This window comes from Selaginella moellendorffii, unplaced genomic scaffold (genome assembly GCF_000143415.4).
Source record: "Selaginella moellendorffii unplaced genomic scaffold, v1.0 SELMOscaffold_45, whole genome shotgun sequence".
Classification (NCBI taxonomy): domain Eukaryota; kingdom Viridiplantae; phylum Streptophyta; class Lycopodiopsida; order Selaginellales; family Selaginellaceae; genus Selaginella; species Selaginella moellendorffii.
In genome coordinates this window covers 252,296-269,762 of record NW_003314306.1, presented here as the reverse complement: position 1 = coordinate 269,762, position 17,467 = coordinate 252,296, and the positions used below count along the sequence as shown (strand labels likewise).

The window sequence follows — 17,467 nt, the reverse complement described above, 5'->3', positions numbered from 1 at the left end:
TAGTATTAGCTAGATTCTAAAATGTACCATTTTTATGAGCTTTTTCTTAAACTTTTGAGTGAGGCATATTAGTTTACATTTGAATTGGCAATATTAGTATTAGTTATCATGAGTTATTACTATGTTATTGTTGGATTTTCTATGAGCAACAAATAGGCTAGTCTGTAGTTGTTATCTAAAAAGTCTGAATTTAATTCATCAACACTTTCACTCATAAACAATCCAGTGTTATAGGTGAGAACCAAGCATGTAAAAATATACCATTACTTTATTTGAAATTGACAACATCATACTAATGCATAGGAGATCAAAAGAAATAACAATAAATATCCTTACAAAAGCCTTGGAGCCACAGCTTTTCAACAAGCACAAAATCAACCTTAGGATGTAGATAACTTGAGGGGGAGTTAAGAAGTAAAATGGTAGGCAAATGTACCTATTATTTAAAGGCCTGTATATGTTATATTTTCCCCTTATGAGCATTGCATAAGGCAAGCACCTGTGCCGGGGGTTCTAGAGCTTACATTGCAAGCTCTAAGTGTCAAAGTTGCTGTCAATGCTTGTGTTGATGTGGTGGCTAAGATTGTTTTATGCTCAACATAAGTTTTTTGGCTCTAGAACACTAGGGCAAGGGCTTCAGTAAGAGAATGCATTTCTCCACCTAATTTAAATATTTCTAGATGGCTACTAGTGATCCTTGCTTGATTTCAATGGAGGCATGGGTGGGCCTCACTAAAAGAATTGCATTTCTTCACCTAACTTGAACATTTCCAGATGGTTACTAGTGATCCTTGCTTGATTTCAATGGAGGTGTGGGTGGGCTTCAGTGCAATGATATATCCATGTTGACTTTGGAGAGATCAATGACTTAAATTAGTGCTAAAGTACAGCTGAAAAGACGAGAATGAATACATAGAAATACTGCTGGATCCATTCTTGGCAGACCTGGTGTCAATACTTTGCTGTAACGAGGAAAGTCCACTCAAAGGTGAGATTTATAACAGTGAATTTGGGTGTGAGAGGAGGAGAGGAGAGGGCCAATTGTGGGGGATTTCACTTTCTCAACCGCACAGCATTTGTTGGGCAATTTCTAGTGTCATAGGGTTCAACTCACTCAACGCTTGGAGTTCACATTCTCCCCCAAAACCCATGGCATGGCATCCCTTAAGCTTTTAACTTGCAGCTCACTAGATTCCTTTGGCTGCAAACGAGCAAGTAGATCTCAAATTTCTAAACCATGGAAAAAAGCATCAGCATGGTGGCAAGAGGTATTCATTACGCGCATATTCTAAAGTCGTTAGATCGGACGGTCCCTATAGCGACACGTGGCAATCTAGTGTATTAAGAGCGGATTTTCTTAGGGTTCTTCCGTGCTCGGTCGATTTCTTCCAATGCTGGTGGCTCTTCTCACGTGAAATTTTGGCCGAGAATCGTCTCGCGATGTGGCGCCAGTCGGTCAATCGATTCTCCTGTGCGTTCTTGCTCTTGACCTTGATCGATCGGCGTTTTCTTGCGATCTTGTGATACAGGAGAAAGCGAAGATGTGGAGGCCGCAGGAGGACCAACAGGAGGAGCGGCTGTTCCTCCGCTTTCCATGGTGGAGCTCGCATTTCCATCCCCGACATTATACTGGTAAGCGCTTTTCTTCCATTGCTATCATGATGCTGCGGGCCCGATCACCGCAAGGGAAATTCTTGCTTCTTTGCCCTTTGGATGTTTTGCCCGTGCGATTCTCTCGCAGATTTGATCGATCGATCTCAGTCCGACGCGAAGGATTCTTTTCACCAGTTGTGATCTGTGAGGAATTTCTTTTTTATATGGAAGTGCTTTCCTTTTGTGTGTGTGTGTGTGTTCTATCGACGGATTTAATCTTTCTCTCGTTCTTTCTTTTCATCGATCTTAGTCTGAAAGGATTCCTTTTACTGATTTGTGAGAGTCCTGCGAGGATTTTTTTTTTGTTTCTGGCGCTTGCCTTGTGTATGTTCTATCGACTCTGTTCAAGGATCTAATCTTTCGCTCGTTCCAGGCACTCGAGCTTGGTGTGATGGCCGCCAAAGTCAATAGCATGCCGGATGTTGCTGTTCGTCCGCTAGGCTCCGGTCCTCCTCCATACAACTCTTTCGGCGGCCCTCCTCCTCACCATGTCACAGACCATGACCGAGGCAGCTCCTACATGCTCGAAGGCGCTGTTGGTGTCTCACTCATGCATCACGAGCCCCCGCCAAAACCAGATGGCTTCTACAAGACGTGGATCTTCGGCAAAGTTTTGGATCCCAGGAGCAAGACCATCATCGCCTGGAACCGGGTCTTCCTCCTCTCCAGGTTCTGGGCTCTGGCTATCGAGCCGCTGTTTCTCTACACGGTGGCCATCAGTCCACACCGCTACTGCTTCTACATTGACGGCTGGTTTGGTATCTTCGTGACGCTCTTCCGCTGCGTGAGCGACTTGATGCATCTCTGGCATATATGGCTCCAGCTCAAGCTTGCTTATGTCGCTCGGAAGTCCCTCGTCCTTGGAAGTGGAAAGCTCGTCTGGGATGCGAGGATGGTTGCTTTGCACTACCTTCGTCCGTCCGGCGGCTTCGTTTTCGATCTCTTCGTGGTTTTTCCTATCTTACAGGCAAGCTTTTCAGTTTTTCCTCGACACAAATGGTTTGACTTGCGTTTTTCTTGCAGATAGTTATATGGGGTGTCGTTCCAGAGATGATCAGGAGCGGAGGTAAAATGAGTGGGATGATGACAAGCATTCTAGTGGCATTCGCGATCCAGTTCGTCTACAAAGTGTTTCACTTGATCACTCTAGTGCCGCGGATGCAAAGAGTTACTGGATACGTTTTCGGGACCGCCTGGTGGGGCTTCGCTCTTAACTTGACAGCATACTTCGTGGCGGCTCACGTAAGATGGCAGTAACTCTCTTCGATGTTCTTGCTCACGTTCTTGGCTTTGCAGGCCGCAGGAGCTTGTTGGTATCTCCTTGCTTTGCAGAGGATTTCTTCGTGCTTGTATGACCAGTGCAAAATGAAAGCTGGTTGCAATGTCCGGGATTTGGGGTCCTCGCATGCCATCTTATACGGTCCACGGTTCTCTGATCCTTCGCCGCTTACATCTGCGAAGCTATATGCAGATGTTGCTCCCACTTGTTTGGAGAACAAGGGTGATGTTTTCAAGTACGGGATTTTTATAACCGCCTTGCCGCTGACTACCTCCAGGAACTTCTTAAACCGCATTCTTTATCCTATCTTCTGGGGGTTGATGACTTTGAGGTACAGAGTTTTGACGGGAAACATGCTAACTCTTACATTTTTCTTGTTTTCAAATCCAGCTCTTTTGGCAATGCTATGGTTCCAAGCAATCAAATGCTGGAGGTCATTTTCAGCATTCTAGTCATTACGTGTGGGCTCATGCTGTTCACACTGTTGATAGGAAACATACAAGTAAGTCACTTCATGCATTCTGTGAGGAAACTTATTTAGTAGGACCCTTTGACTTCGACAGGTTTTCTTGCACTCGATGACGGCTAAGAAAGAGGAAATGCGGCTGAAAATCAGAGACCTCGAGGTTTGGATGAAACGCAGGCAGCTGCCATCTCGGCTGAGGCACCGTGTTCGTCAATACGAGCGCCAGAAATGGGCCGCTTTACGTGGAGTTGACGAGCACGCCATGGTTCGCGAGCTACCCGAGGGCGTCCGGCGGGATGTCAAGCGCCACCTTTGCCTGGACCTCGTACGTCAGGTCCCTCTCTTCTACCAAATGGACGAGATCGTGCTCGACACCATCTGCGACCGCGTCAAGCCCCTGATGTTCATCAAAGGCGAGACGGTAAGCACCGAGCCTCGCAACCATCCCAAAGTGTGTTTTTCATGCACAGTGGTGTCATTCCATGTAGATCTCGCGAACCGGAGACCCAGTGCAGCGGATGCTATTCATCGTCCGGGGCAGGCTGCAAAGCATCCACAACCTGAGCGAGAACAAGACGAGTATCTTCACCATGGAGCCCGGGAGCTTTTGCGGGGACGAGCTTCTGTCGTGGTGCCTCAGGAGGCCATTCGTCGACCGGCTACCCCCGTCCATTGCGACGCTGAGGTGCTTGGACTCGGTGGAAGCCTTCGGATTCGAAGCTCGCGATCTCAAGTACGTGACAGACCACTTCCGGACCGAGTTTGCGAACGAGAAGCTCAAGCGGACCGCGAGATACTACTCATCCGGATGGAGGACTTGGGCCGCGGTTACCATTCAGCTGGCTTGGAGGCGTTTCAAGGCGGCCAGGGTCTCAGTAGCGGAGCCAGCGAGAACATCGAGAAACCGTGGGGGTGCTGGACTGGAACGGAGGCTCAGCATCGCTGCCTCGGACTCGGACAAGCTTCGCATGTACACTGCGATGTTCTTGTCTCCAAAGCCGCAGGATCATCTCTAAAACATTCAAGAAAAAAGGTACTTAGCTTCATTTGATAGTTTTGTGTGAAGGATACTAACACAGCGCAGGATGGATCGATTGTTTTGTACAAACTTACGTATTTATATTCTCAGGAAGGACAGCCGAAAACCTTGATTCACGCTGTACGAGGCCGGGTAAAATTCCTGGTTTGCACGGATTGTTGTCAGCAGCATGGCTATCTCTTCCTCGAGGAGAAAGATGTCGTCCACGTTATGGCGTGTACACCACTCCTCTACAATACTGGAGAACGAAATTTTGCGTGTTAGTGATACCGCATCACTGGATTAAATAAGATACTTACGTTAGTTCGTGTTCTTCAAACTCGCTACAATCTTGAAGCATCGCACTCGCCGCTGGAGTGAAAGAGCCAAGGGAAACTTGTCTCTTGGAATCCACCACTGCTCCAGAGAAAACGAGAGAGTTCTCATTTACAAGCACCACCTGGAGCATTGGTCTTTTAAGTCTCAAGCCTCGAACGACGTATCTATAGGAAGAGTCTTGCTCGGCTCTAGATACGAGCTCCTTGGTAAAGTCCTTCTCAAGAGTGTGGTGCCTTAAAGAAAAGAAAGCCAACACTCTACTTTAGAATGGAGCAAGAAGAAAAATAAAGCGATAGAGAACGAGTACCTGAATGACTCCTTGGTCAGTGTGTTTTCAGCCGCTAGTATGTGTCGCTTGAACAGATGGACGGCTGGTTTCGGTGTTTGGCCTTCGTTTGGTTCTAAGAAAACTCCAATCAGCGACGAGCACTCGAGGCAATTGAATGGCTGCCATGTACCGCTGTTCATTGGCTCCACCGGACCTTTGAGAAAGTCGTAGAAACCTGGACCTGACGTATGTTCTTCACGAGTAGTAACGCAGTCATTTTTTTCACAGCAGACATCGTGCTGGTGCCCCCGGAAAACCGAAGTGTGTTGCCTGTGATTACCCTGGTTTGTATCCCCGTTTACTTCTACCTCGAGAGCACCAGCCTCGCTCTTCTCCTTTTCTTGCGCTCTATCGCAGGCGCTGTCAACTGGTGGTGATGCCTGGCAAAGATCCGAGGCGTGAACGATGCATGTCGAGTTTCCAACCAGGAGTTTCCCGTGCGAGGCGGTGACGTTTTTCTCAAACCCTGCAACGATTGACTCGGTTCTTATACTGGAGCCACAGCAACATACTCCAAACCAGTCGTCCGTGGCCTCTCTCCAATCAACGGAGGGAAGTTCCAGCACTGACCTGCATAAAAGAACAAAAGAGTTTACTTCCTCCTATAAAAACTCGATTTTCTTACTCGAATCCTCCTCGTGTGATCGCCGCCTTGCAAGCCCTGCAGCCAAGAATAATTTCCGGTGCGCGTGATGCAAGCTCGGATGATTCATCTATGGAAAACAATACAGATCTTCCGCTAGAGTCTAGGAAAATCAAAGAAACTTACTTGTGCTCGGAAGCATTCCCATTTCGCTGCTCAGCAAAAAACTCGCTCCACCACTCACCATTCTGAGCTTAACCTCGATGTGATCCTCCCGCGCCACCGCTTCCACCGGCGCCCCGTGATCGACAGGACACAATGGGAGAGGAACGCGCAACACCACGCGCTTCCCGCATTCTCGCTCCGATTGCCACTCGCAAACCAGCTCCAAACAGGACGAGAATCGTCCAAGGGACGCCTTGAGCCCGCGATTGCACGATACCGACGGCGCCACCAAATCCTTGGTGAGCAGCAGCCGCAGCGATGAGATTCGCAGCAGCGCCTCGTAGAGAAATCTCCAGCCCTCCTCTTCTCCCACCTCGGCCATAAGCCCTAAATTTCAAATTCCCATAAGCCCTAAACTTCACATTATTATCACTACACTTTACACTAATCACGATTTTTGCGCTAAGCTAAGTACCGTACCCTGGACGTACGAGAACGCGTCCACGGCCGATTTCGCTAGCCAGCTTACTCCAACCTTGAGGCGGTGCTCGTTTGTGGGAAGGCGATAGAGATACGCGAGCTTTCTAGCTGCAAGAAATTCAAAGAAAACGATGGTAAACAGGAAGAAAAAAAAAGATGTTCTACCTGTATGACCAAGTACACCGTCCAGCGTGATATCTTCGAAGAAACTGGGCGTAACAGCACCATTATACCTTCCAAGCGTCATCATCTCGCCCAAGTGCTGGTACCTGGAGAAAACGATCAGAACAAAAGAGTAGGACAATAACTTTCTAGCCTGAAAGGTAGAAGTGGCCTGTTGTTGATCGCGGCCCACAAGTTCCATCCGGCATAGTCAGCTTGCTGAAGCGCGACCTACATAGAAAAAACGTTATTTGAGCGCGAAAAAAAGAGTCAGTACCTGTGCTGTTGTTTGCAGCAGCCTTCCAGAGCTGTCTTTGTTACCAGCGGAGTCTCCAATCGCGAAGATGCGAGGGTGTCCTTTTACTCGTAGAGTCTCGTCAGTGTCCGTCTGTCCACGCCCGTTTGTAGGAAAGGCCTTTGGAACCAACGCTCTGCCTCCGACCGTCCATAGTACCAAGTCGGCTTCCAGAAATGTGCTGGGAGGGGCTTTACGAGTGTTCCTTGAGTTCGCTGGCTTTAACTCGAGAACCACCCGCTTGTTCTTTTTCTCTGGCTCGTTGGAATCCTTGAGAGCAATATTAGTTACAAAATATCCCAGCTCCAGCTTGACGTTGCGAGATGACAATACCTGCAAAATAATTGATGAGTAAGACTGAACACTTGCGTCCTCTCCTTTTTTTTTTTTTTTTACCTCCGAAGCTTTTTCTCTGTTTCCGGTAGGTGCTGAAGGGCAGATCTCTGAATTGACATCAATCACTTGCACTCGACCACGCTCACCAAGCCTCTCCGCAACCGTAGCTGACAACTCAATGCCACAATAGCCGGACCCGACAACAGCAACATCTATGGGCAATTGCTTCGGACCAAACCTCTCCCTTTCCAGCTCTTCCAATCTCTTCTCCAGCCTCTAAAGACGTGAGAAGCATGAGTGGCTCTAAAAACGCAATCTAAATGGAAAAGGCGAAAGAAAAAGAAAAAAGAAAACCGAAGCTTACGAGAGCATCTTCCAGAGTCGAGAAAGGAAGGGCGTGTTCCAGTGCTCCAGGAACCATATCCATCTTAGTTTCAGCACCCAACGCCAATACTAGCCTGATATCTGTGAGTCAGATGTTTAAATGTTTGAAAAAAAAAAGTAAAAAGGATGAGAACACTGGAAGCTTACCAGTCATATTCGACTTGAATTCCGCTCTCAAGGTACACCTTACCACCGATGCTAGATGCTGACGACTTGTTATCGTCAGCAACTGCATCAAAAGGTGACACGGATTTGACATTGTCTTTTAGAAAGCGTATGGTTGTGCTCGCCAAGAGGTCTGCAAATAGTGGGGCTACCTCCCAGACATCAACTTCTGCACATCGTGAGTCAGGAGAAAAAATGTGGGGCATTTTTTTTTTCTTTTTTTCTGAGAAGTCGTAACCTTTTGACAATAGCTCGTAAAGCATCGGCTTGAAAACGAAACGCTCGGATTGATCCACAAGTAAAATCTGGAAAAGAAAACGTCCTTGAGGAAGCAAGCCATAAAACTGGTCAGAAAATAAAGGCTGAGAACCTGCGGACGCTTTTCTGGTGTCCACACAAGAGAATCCAGCCGCAAGGCAGTGTATAAACCACCAAAGCCACCACCCAGTATACATATTCTGGGGCTCTACACATCAGCAAGAAAAGACTTTAGAGCTCTTTGTCAACGTGGAAAGAAATGGAACACATACCTTTCTGTCGGACCAGACGTAAGGATTGAGAAATTTCTCAGAAGTCGTGCTACGATCATCGCTACCCCCCGCAGATTGCGAACTTAATGCCCTGATCCTCGCGAATAAAAGCCTTCTAGAAGAATTCTCCCACCTCTGCAGTCGGCCTCTAGGACGAGCTGGATTGATAGCTTCGTCACTGTTCTACCCGATCAAGAAAACAGAACAGCGACTCTTACCGGAGAAGCAGAGCCTCGAGCAAAATTTCGACCCCACGGCGAAGGAATGCGATGCTCCTGCAGCCAGCATTTGGCGCTAGAGCGCAGCGAATCGGTCAAGATTACCTGGAAGAGAGGCGCACGGGGACGATCCAAGAGCGGCACACCCCAGCGCCATCGCCCCGCCCTAGCGCTAGAAAAAACCTAAACCCCCAAGAAATTTCTAGGGCTGCCACGATCTTACAATCTAATAGATTTAAGGTGAGTGAGTGGAGGGGCCGTTTACGAATGATTGTCTTTGACAAAAGCTCTTACATTCACTCAGAGCCACACACACATTTTCTACGTTCTTTGGAAGATCATGAATTAAAACCAATGTGGTGCTTGTGGATCACATGGCAAGCATTAGATGCTCTCTGGGTGGACTGTCGGACCGAGAATATGGCATGCCTGTCATCATACTTAGATATAGAGAGTCAATCACGGCGCCAAAGTTGACCAAAAAACCACACAAAAATTACCCCTTTTTCTGGTGTTCTAGAACCGAAGAACAGGAAAACAAGCAAAAAAGCGAGAAAAAGAAAGAAAAAAAGAAATGCAAAAGCGGAGAAAGAGGAAAATTAAGAAAGCGGTGTGCGTGTGTCGGAGTGGGAGAGCATGTTTTCTCAATTGCAGCCGCAAAGAAATTTTCTCAGGTACTTTATACAACTTCTGGGTTCAAGCAGCAGCCGGCCATGTGCACAATGAATGGGGGTTTTGACGGCAAAACTCCAGCTCCCACTCGAGCAGGAAACAAAAAAAAAGAGTTTTTGGTCGCTTGGGTGATCTCAGCGAAGGCAGTTATAAGGGGCATCTTCCAGTGTTGACTCAACAGCAGCAAAAAAAAAAAACAAAAAAAAAAGGCGACGAAAGAGTGAACAAATCCAGAGAACTGGGGGACAGGAAGAGGAAAGTTGCGCAGGCGGCCGATTGATTATTCGTGCCTCTTGCGGTTGATGGGAGAATCTAGAGTCTAGACTGGTAGAGGGGCGCACAGGTTTTTTAGTTTGGATTATTACAAACGGTCCCTGCAAGTTCCCACACACCAACGAGTTTACAAGTCTTTTCCTGCTCGTCTTCCTGTTTCTTTTCTCCTTGCTTTGGATGGAGAGTCGTCGTCAAGGACCGGCACGAATGCAGTAGCAGCAGCAGCAAACAAACAGGGTCGACGGAATAGAAATCCAAAAGACCAAGAAAAGAGTGATTTTTCCATCATTTTCCTTGGGTTTTTTTGCAGTGGTTATTGGGAGTACACTGCATTGCGAACAGAGATCCGGCACTTGGCACATGCAGGTCATCGGGACTGTATAAAGTCCGCACATTTTTCTTTCAATTCTTTTCTGGTCAGCGAGGAACAAGGTGAACAAGAAACAGAGGGGAACTTGAACAGAAATTTGACCCCACTCACATGATCCTGATGCTACACTTGACACTGCAACACCTCACTTGTGACAACAAGAGGTATCAAATCCCTGGGAGTATCACAAACAGAGGCGAATTGTTTTTCTTATTGCCAGGAGGGATCGGTTTCTAAATCATGGGCTTAGTGTGGAGCCGGGCATGTCTTGGGTGCCGTAAGAATTTCTCCAATTTCTCGGTCCTCTCGCCGTGTCAACCCATGATCATAGACAAGGATCTACACGCAGGGAGAGTGTAAAGATTTTCGGGAATTTTTTATAAAGCAAAAGGTGGCATGAAACATTAGAAACCACGACAGAGGGACAGTGTCACTCTCGCAACCTAAAAAAGTTTGAGAACTCTACTCCGTGTGGGTAACTCCTTGTTCAAAGAAGTAGAAGAGGAAGAGGATTCTGACCAAGAGTTGAAATTGATGATCCAAACAAACATCATGAGACAAAGGATAAGCTTTGGTCACTTTGTTCATCACCGCGTCTTCCTTCTTCTAGATCAGAAGAAGGAACTTGAGTGTTGCAAGAGTTGCGTCTTGCAGTTCACTATACACGACTATTTCTTCCAAGAACTTACGTGTTTTATTTCCACAGGCTACAAAAAATGGCTTTCCGCGTTCTCACCCCTCTCTCTCTCTCTTCTCTCTGTGAAACGATGATCGATAATCATAAAACCACACGAGAGCCCCTCTTCCAACAATCTCGGAAGTCGCGACCCTTCTAGAAGAGGAGGAATGGAGAAAAGGAAGAAGAAGAAATCCTTCCTTGTCATTACAGGGCTCCTGCGAAGACGTCCAAGTGTCTCTTGCCGTGCGCCGGGATGCTGAGCCTGGCGGCGCTGTAGTCCCCCCAAGTGAAGGGCCTGTACCGCAGAGGATGATCTTCATCGATGAGCTCATCCGGGGGGGTGATCACGTAATCCTCTTGTGGGCCGTAGAAGAAAACCATGGAGAGCCTCCCTTGCTTCTGGTTCACCACCGCTCGGTGCTCCACGCTCTTGTATCTTCCATTCGTCCAGGCCTGGAAGAACAATTGGGACATTATAAGTTTCGAGAACTATAGCACAGATCATTCCATCGATCGATCATACCTGAAAGACATCGCCCAAGTTGATCACGAATGTGTCTGGCCGTGGCTTCACAGCGATCCATCGGCCATCTTTTCGTATCTGGAGACCACCGACACTATCCTGGTGGAGTATAGTGATCGCGGAGGGGTCGGAGTGAGCGAGGAGGCCCAGAGCTTTGGAGGGCAAGGGGCATGGAGGGTAGTGATTCCACCGGAAAGTGGAGGAGCTCTCCTCGAAGTGGCGGCTAAAGGTTCTCCTCTCCAGGCCCAAGCTCAGGGCAATCAATTGGACAACACTCTGCCCGAGCTTCTCCATCTCGGCGTGGTACCTCCGCAGCGCTCTCCTGGATCATGGGCGAAAGGAATCAAGTTAGAATTGGATGATCGAGCAGAGTTTCGACCATCTCGCGGCTCTCACCTTAGCCTTGGATTGCCTTCTCCCGGCCAGACTCTGTCCACCGTCTTATCCACGGTGGAGTATGGAGTTTGCTGCATTGCCATGGCTTCCACCCACGGCGCGCTCGAGGACAGGTCCGTGTAGCGGCCATTGTAGCCCAGAGGCCTTGGGAAGATCGCGGCCTTCTCCTTTTGCCGGTAGGGGAGGTGGAAGAATTGGTCGGCATGGAGCAGCATCTCTTGGATCAGGTCGCCCGGGACGCCGTGATTGACGATCTGGAAGAACCCCCAATCGCGGCAGGCATTGCCAACCTCGCGAGCGAGGATCTCGGTGCCAGCCCCGGACTTTAGCGTCTCAAAGTCGATCATTGGGAGTTCCACCTCGGGGAGGAAGGCGTCGTGGGACAATCGCGCGCGGTGGCTCTCGGGTATCACGTATCTCTCGGGCAGGAGATTGGTGTCCTTGAGCAGCGCCGAGAGCTTGCAAATGTTTTGTCTCTCCAGCGCTGCCGCTGATTCGCTCGTCGTGGCGGTGGAGCTTTGGAGCTGGAGCAAACTCCGCGGAATTCTCTCCTTGGTGTGACGATCGCGCTTGGGCGGTGAAGCGAATGAGGGAAAGCCCGCTGGCCGCGACTGGACCGCCATCCGGAAGAGGAAAAAGAAGGCCGCCAAGGAAGAAAAACTTCGAGATTCCGCTACAAAAACAAAAAGCAGAAGATCTTCCCAGGAATTCGATCGCGGGGGGGGCAGATCTTCCTCCGGGAATTCAAGGAAGACGCGAGGACTTGGAAAAGATAGCGCAGCGAGGGCGACGTGCATGAGAGAAAACCGTGAGCGTGTGACTAAAATGACCTGAGTAAGGGAAGTGGAATGGCGCTGGCTTTTAAAAGTCGCGAGAAATTCTATTCTTTCTCCCCAGGAACAGTGGTCAAACACTAAGACGACTTCGTAAACTATAGCAATCTTTCTCTCTAACCTAGCTCTCTCTCTCTCTCTCTTATCCCAACACTTTTGCTACTATGCTACACACCAACTTCTTGCTTTTCAGGGTTCCTGGATGATCTCCTATAGCCAACAACAGTCCAGATGCGGCAAATCACTTTGCCCTCGCGCTAAACATGTTTCCTTTCTTTCCTTTGTGATCTTCGAGATCTTTTGGCTCTTGGAAAGGTGAAAGGGAAGGAGAGCTACGTGGAAAGCCACATTGGTGTCGTGAATTGAGGCCGACATAGAGGCTGCTCGGCCGGCTGAGGAGAGTTCTCTTGTTCGAGTTTTGGGCATTGTTTTAAGTGCCGGCTTTGCAACAGTGGGCTGCGCTGATGTTTAAAACTTTCTATGCTCAACTAAGAGTTTGTGGTTGAAGTGAAGTTTAGATGGTGATTATTGTTTGTGATGGTCATCAGATCCATTGACTTGGATGTCTCAACACCTGAAAAGTAAAAGTTCCACTGCCACCTTTCTGACTGAATGACGCGTTTAAATTGCGTGTGTGTTCTTGTTCGATGGCAAGTTCTTCACGGCATTTTCGAAGCAGAAGGAATTGTGTGTAGCGATCGAAGGATCTGTTGCGACTTTTGAATTGAAGCTTCTCTTTGGGAGTTTCTCTTCAATTCTCTTGTATATATTTTATACTTTTATTTTTTGTAACTTTTTTTAAATTGTGGATTAATGCGTATGATGCAAGTCACGAAAAATATTTAAATAATATGAGGAAAATTCCTTGAATCACACTTGCCAGCTATGCTCTCAATGGATGTCTGCCAAGTGGCGCGCATCCCAGCCGCCCACGTGGACGAAGCTTAAAACGCATATCCTGGGAATTACTTATTACGAAGTGGGATTCTAGGGCAGTGCGGAAGCAGCGCGGCGATGGCGTCGTCACTCGAGGCGCTGCAGCCGGCGATCGAGAGCCTCTACAAGGTGCGGGACACATTCTTTCCTCTCGACGCCGCCGAGAAGAGGGATCGCCTGGAGCGATCCGCAAAGGAGCTGATCGCGGCCCTCGATGGCATCTCTCTAGGTGAGAATCTCGGAAATGTGGCTTTCTCTTACGTTTTTCGCTTAGAATGCAAGAAGCTGCCCCCTCGCCGTGCGCTCTGGGAGTATTTCAAGGGGAAAGTTTTGGATGTTATGCCGGAGTATTGCAAAGAGGCCGAAGATCACCTCTCCAAAGCGGTATGCTCGCCTAGACCCTCGCATTTTTCATGGCTGGATTGACGAGAGAGCACGTAAAAGACCGCGATATAATGCTGCATTCCCTGATCTTACCTTATTCCTTTGCAGCAAAGGATGTTCTTAAGTACCACTCTTGTTGAACCTGAGGCAGGTGAAGCTGGATCCTTCTATTGTGGATGCTTGGTCCTGCCTGGGGAATTGCTTCTGGAAGAAGGGAGACTTTTCTTCAGCAAAGAACTGTTTCAGCCTGGGACTTCAAAAGGTTTCTTCTTTTTCTTCTTCTTTGGTTTTTTTTCTTCGTTTTCGCTGACATAAGTTTGCAGGGACCAAATAAGAAGATCTTACAGCAACTGTCTATGCTGGAGCGGCGACTTGGAAAAGGTTAAGCCCGTTTTGTTTTGTTTACCGGCTTGTGACTTTCTTGCTTAATAGGAACCCCAAACGAATCCGAGATGGTTGAAGAAAGCATCAAGCACGCCAAGGAAGCAGTGTGTTTGGATGTCAAAGATGGACACTCCTGGTGTAAGAAGGTTTCTTTATCGTTCTTTTTATGTGGAAGTGTTTTGAAGCATGTTTGCAACAGACACGCTAGGGAACGCCTTTTTGACGAGCTTTTTTGTGACCGGAGCATGGGACCGACAAAAGCTCCACCAATCTCTCAAGGCCTATCAAAATGCGGTTGCGTTTACTCGCTTTTGTGTGGTGCCAGTTTTCTTCTGACGGTTCCATTATCTACAGGAGAAAGACGTGCTGGCTAATGGTAATCCTGATCTGTATTTCAACAGCGCAATAGTAAGTTGCAATGCTTTTTTGCAAAGTCTTATTTTGTTCGTTTTGGTTTACAGGTGCATCAGTACCTAGAAGATTATGAGAGAGCGCTGAGAGCATACGACGCAGCTAGTACTCGGGACCCTGGGCTCCCTGCGAAGGACGAAATTGATAAAATTGTCAAGCTTTTGTCTAAGCTGGAAGATGCTGTTGCAAATAAGGTATTTCCTTGCTGAGTTATCAGCTGTGGTTTCCTGAAGTTGTGGAGATGTTTTTCAGGGTTGGATCAAACCGAAGAAGCTTTCATTACTGATTTCTTCCTTGGCCACTGAAAGTGGTTCGTATGCAAGAAACAATTTGTTTTACTGATGTGGACTCTGTTTTTACACAGGGCAGTTCTCGTTCAAACGAGTGCCTATAACGTTACTTCAAGAAGGATTTAACAAAGGGAGCGTCGTCTACTGCAAAGTTTTGTCAGTCATCTCGCACGATAAGTCTGTGCCTCTGTAAGCTACCGGCGTCGTAGTTCCAGCGCTGCTGATCTCTCTTTCTCTGCTGCAGCTTTTACCTGGCTGCCGATTCAGAGGGAACGTGTTTCGTGGTTTCGGTGTACGCGATTCGGGAGGGCATGGTACGCAAAGCTATTCAATCCTCAGTTACACTCATGCTCAGGTGTACAGATGAAAGAGGGCAACTCTTTGAGTTTGCTGGAACCATTGCTTCACAGCGTACGTGCTCAACGGGGGAACAAGGTGATGCTTTTTCCTTTCTTCTTTTCAAGATTATAACTCTTGTTAATGCAAAGGTTTACTCGTTTAAAACCGTGAGGATCGATCACTCTCAGCAGCTGCGCGTAAACGGTCGCACGATAGCACCCCAAGATGCGGCATGCTCGATTATCCACGCAGAGCACGTCCCGCCCTAGCGAGCAGTGTGTGGCTCTTATGGAGTTTTAATATACATGGACTAAACTTTTAGTCAGCGGTCAAATATTAGTCAACTTTTGGAACGCTAATTCAGTAAGAAGTCATGTTTTCCGTGAACTCCCTCCGGCCCCGGGGATGTAGTGGATTGGAAGTTTCTTCGTCTCAAAGCCCAGGATCTTGTCCGCCATCGCTCACCATCTCATCACTTCCAATGTTGAGCGGCTTCCGGAAGTCAGATTTCGTGAGTCGCAACACGCCTTCCATGCACTCGTCAAGCATTTGCACCCCACATCTCAAAGTTGTCACTAGATGTTACTGCAAAATGTGAGCCTTCTCCCATCCACTTGTTTTAAGCGTCAATGGTTTGTGAACGCCCAAAGAAAAAGGGATCTAAGAACAAAGCTCGATGGATGTTGTGGAAACGTCTAGTGCAGCACTGGATTCCCTTGGTTTAGCTCACCCATAGGCATCTTGGGGCTGCAAAACCAGAGTTTTAGAACTTCCAAAGAAAAGAAGGTTTTCTTCTACATAACCATGCATCGTTTCTGCTTGACTTGTAGAAAAAAATGAAAAAAAAATGGTGAAAAAAACACAGGACCTTGCCTTGACAGAGGAAAGAAAAACAACGGATCCTTGGTCTGGAGCTTGGCCAACGCCTCACGCTCTAGCCACAAGTTCCATCTGGTGGATCTGCGACAATTGCTTGGCAGTGAAAGGGGAGGGGATCACATCTTCAATCATGGGCCTACCAAGATCAGCTTCAACAGGGTCGGTCCACAAGGGCATGGGTTCGAATCCCACTTGATATTTTGTCTCGGGGGAATGTTTTGGATGTTATACCAGAGTATAAAGCATTTTTCATGGCTGGATAATAGACATTATAGAACATTTATAATCTATTCTATTTAACAATACAAAGTCAATGTATAGGGCATTGTCTAAAGAGCTCAGTATTTGAAGTTCTAGGGCTCCTGTCCCTTTCGATGCGATATACTATCCCGAACACCTGGAACACAACTTCCACATAGCCGTACCAGAATTCCCGATCAATGAGCTGCTCCCTGACTGACTCAGTCATTTCTAAAACACTGTTCAGTAAGTCTCTAAACGGGTACGTGAGGCGGTTTGATGGGGTGGAGCATATTCCATCCCGATCTTCATGCCAAAATTCGTCCATCACTCGGACTTGCACCCACACCCGCACGTCTTCCGCAAGCGTAGCAACCCACGTGATTGGCTCGCCCACTATCGCCAGGTTGTTGCGGTGGTTCCGGACACGATTGAGCACTTCGACCATGAGTTCTCTCACCTGCGCTACACTGAGCAAGTTGTAGTCGAGCAAAAACCTAAACAAACCCTGCTGAGCTGCACTACAAGTGAGAGCCATTGCCAAGAGAAAGATCACGAAACTAAAGAGCTTTGTCATTGATAATCCAAGAAAATTGAAACTAGAATTTATCAATAGTATTTTATATATATATATATATATATATAAACACACACATTTGGTATTGATTTCTCTTTTATTTTTGTTGAAACAGACTTTTGATTTCTCTTTTGGTTTGCTACATCAACTTTTTATAGTAACAAGAAAAATATGAAAAGTTTGCATGTGCACAGCCGCGATCTAGCCGCGTTTTGACAGCCTGGATATACCTAATATATTCCTAATATTCATGCACAAATATTCTTTTTCAAGAGAAAATATTCTGTTTTGCGGGAATCTTTTCAGATACCTTTCAAACAATAAATTTCATGAGTTTAGCAAAGCCACTAAACATCCATTCTTGCACACATATCTATATATATTGCACTTTTTTAATCTCTTTGTTGCAAATGAGCTTAAACCTATGGTGTAAAAACATGCATAAATTTTCAGGTCCACGTGGCAAATGTTTATTGGATAAATTTCTGATGCCTATTCACATGAGCATCAATGACTAATCCATGACACAACTTGGAATTGGTGTGCTCGCTGTGGGCAAGCTCAGAGCATTATACACTAGTGATCAGAGCAGCCTCAGGCTGGGAGGAGAACTCACAGCAGTCTAAGAACCATGCAATAAGATTGCAAGCATTGTGGCAGCTTGTGGATTGTGACAAGTTAAGCCCAATAGTGCACGATTGAGTGCTTAACAATCCATCCTTCCTGTGCCAGCTCTATATCCTGAAGAAGGTCCTGAGGATCCACAACATGATGGTGATTGCCAAGACCTCAAAAGTGTCATTTAGCAAGATCCCAGTATTATATTAGAAGATAAATTCCACCATGGTGTTTCTGGTGCCTGGACAATGCAGGACCTGGT

The 17,467-nt window shown here is 47.2% G+C and overlaps 5 protein-coding genes across 7 annotated transcripts; 2 read left to right on the top strand and 3 right to left on the bottom strand.

Annotated features, from left to right (window-relative positions):
- Positions 1–1,401: 1,401 nt before the first annotated feature.
- Positions 1,402–4,588, top strand: LOC9648234 (cyclic nucleotide-gated ion channel 2). 2 transcript variants are annotated; one of them, XM_024685636.1, is made up of 9 exons: positions 1,402–1,471; positions 1,530–1,632; positions 2,027–2,620; positions 2,677–2,895; positions 2,950–3,263; positions 3,323–3,434; positions 3,496–3,819; positions 3,887–4,431; positions 4,483–4,588. In XM_024685636.1, exons 3-8 carry the CDS (start codon positions 2,045–2,047, stop codon positions 4,412–4,414), a joined length of 2,073 nt encoding a protein of 690 aa, XP_024541404.1. In that variant the 5' UTR covers positions 1,402–1,471; positions 1,530–1,632; positions 2,027–2,044; the 3' UTR covers positions 4,415–4,431; positions 4,483–4,588. The 2 variants fall into 2 exon arrangements, with proteins under 2 accessions (XP_024541404.1, XP_024541403.1); XM_024685635.1 differs by having other exon boundaries at positions 1,403–1,632.
- On the bottom strand, positions 4,291–6,213 carry LOC112350074. Of its 2 annotated transcripts, XM_024685640.1 has the most exons (6): positions 5,853–6,213; positions 5,709–5,796; positions 5,063–5,653; positions 4,737–4,988; positions 4,512–4,675; positions 4,291–4,410 (listed from the first exon to the last, which is right to left on the bottom strand). In XM_024685640.1, exons 1-5 carry the CDS (start codon positions 6,211–6,213, stop codon positions 4,516–4,518), a joined length of 1,452 nt encoding a protein of 483 aa, XP_024541408.1. In that variant the 3' UTR covers positions 4,291–4,410; positions 4,512–4,515. The 2 variants fall into 2 exon arrangements, with proteins under 2 accessions (XP_024541408.1, XP_024541407.1); XM_024685639.1 differs by lacking the exon at positions 4,291–4,410 and having other exon boundaries at positions 4,419–4,675.
- A 6-nt stretch (positions 6,214–6,219) lies between these two features.
- On the bottom strand, positions 6,220–8,597 carry LOC9648233 (alternative NAD(P)H-ubiquinone oxidoreductase C1, chloroplastic/mitochondrial). The gene is made up of 12 exons (XM_024685638.1): positions 8,507–8,597; positions 8,402–8,458; positions 8,184–8,341; positions 8,024–8,119; positions 7,892–7,958; positions 7,636–7,822; positions 7,469–7,562; positions 7,165–7,380; positions 6,751–7,101; positions 6,628–6,704; positions 6,477–6,580; positions 6,220–6,419 (listed from the first exon to the last, which is right to left on the bottom strand). The coding sequence occupies exons 1-12, from the start codon at positions 8,556–8,558 to the stop codon at positions 6,280–6,282; spliced, it is 1,599 nt and encodes a 532-aa protein (XP_024541406.1). The 5' UTR covers positions 8,559–8,597; the 3' UTR covers positions 6,220–6,279.
- Positions 8,598–10,396: 1,799 nt separating this feature from the next.
- Positions 10,397–12,207, bottom strand: LOC9656296 (gibberellin 20 oxidase 1-D). Its single transcript, XM_002980488.2, has 3 exons — positions 11,315–12,207; positions 10,919–11,240; positions 10,397–10,848 (listed from the first exon to the last, which is right to left on the bottom strand). The coding sequence occupies exons 1-3, from the start codon at positions 12,109–12,111 to the stop codon at positions 10,600–10,602; spliced, it is 1,368 nt and encodes a 455-aa protein (XP_002980534.2). The 5' UTR covers positions 12,112–12,207; the 3' UTR covers positions 10,397–10,599.
- Positions 12,208–13,149: 942 nt separating this feature from the next.
- Positions 13,150–15,278, top strand: LOC9648232 (tetratricopeptide repeat protein 5). Its single transcript, XM_002980629.2, has 13 exons — positions 13,150–13,312; positions 13,358–13,467; positions 13,619–13,729; positions 13,791–13,848; positions 13,900–13,989; positions 14,051–14,145; positions 14,206–14,259; positions 14,313–14,456; positions 14,515–14,572; positions 14,627–14,741; positions 14,797–14,866; positions 14,916–14,987; positions 15,041–15,278. The coding sequence occupies exons 1-13, from the start codon at positions 13,162–13,164 to the stop codon at positions 15,158–15,160; spliced, it is 1,248 nt and encodes a 415-aa protein (XP_002980675.1). The 5' UTR covers positions 13,150–13,161; the 3' UTR covers positions 15,161–15,278.
- Positions 15,279–17,467: the final 2,189 nt, after the last annotated feature.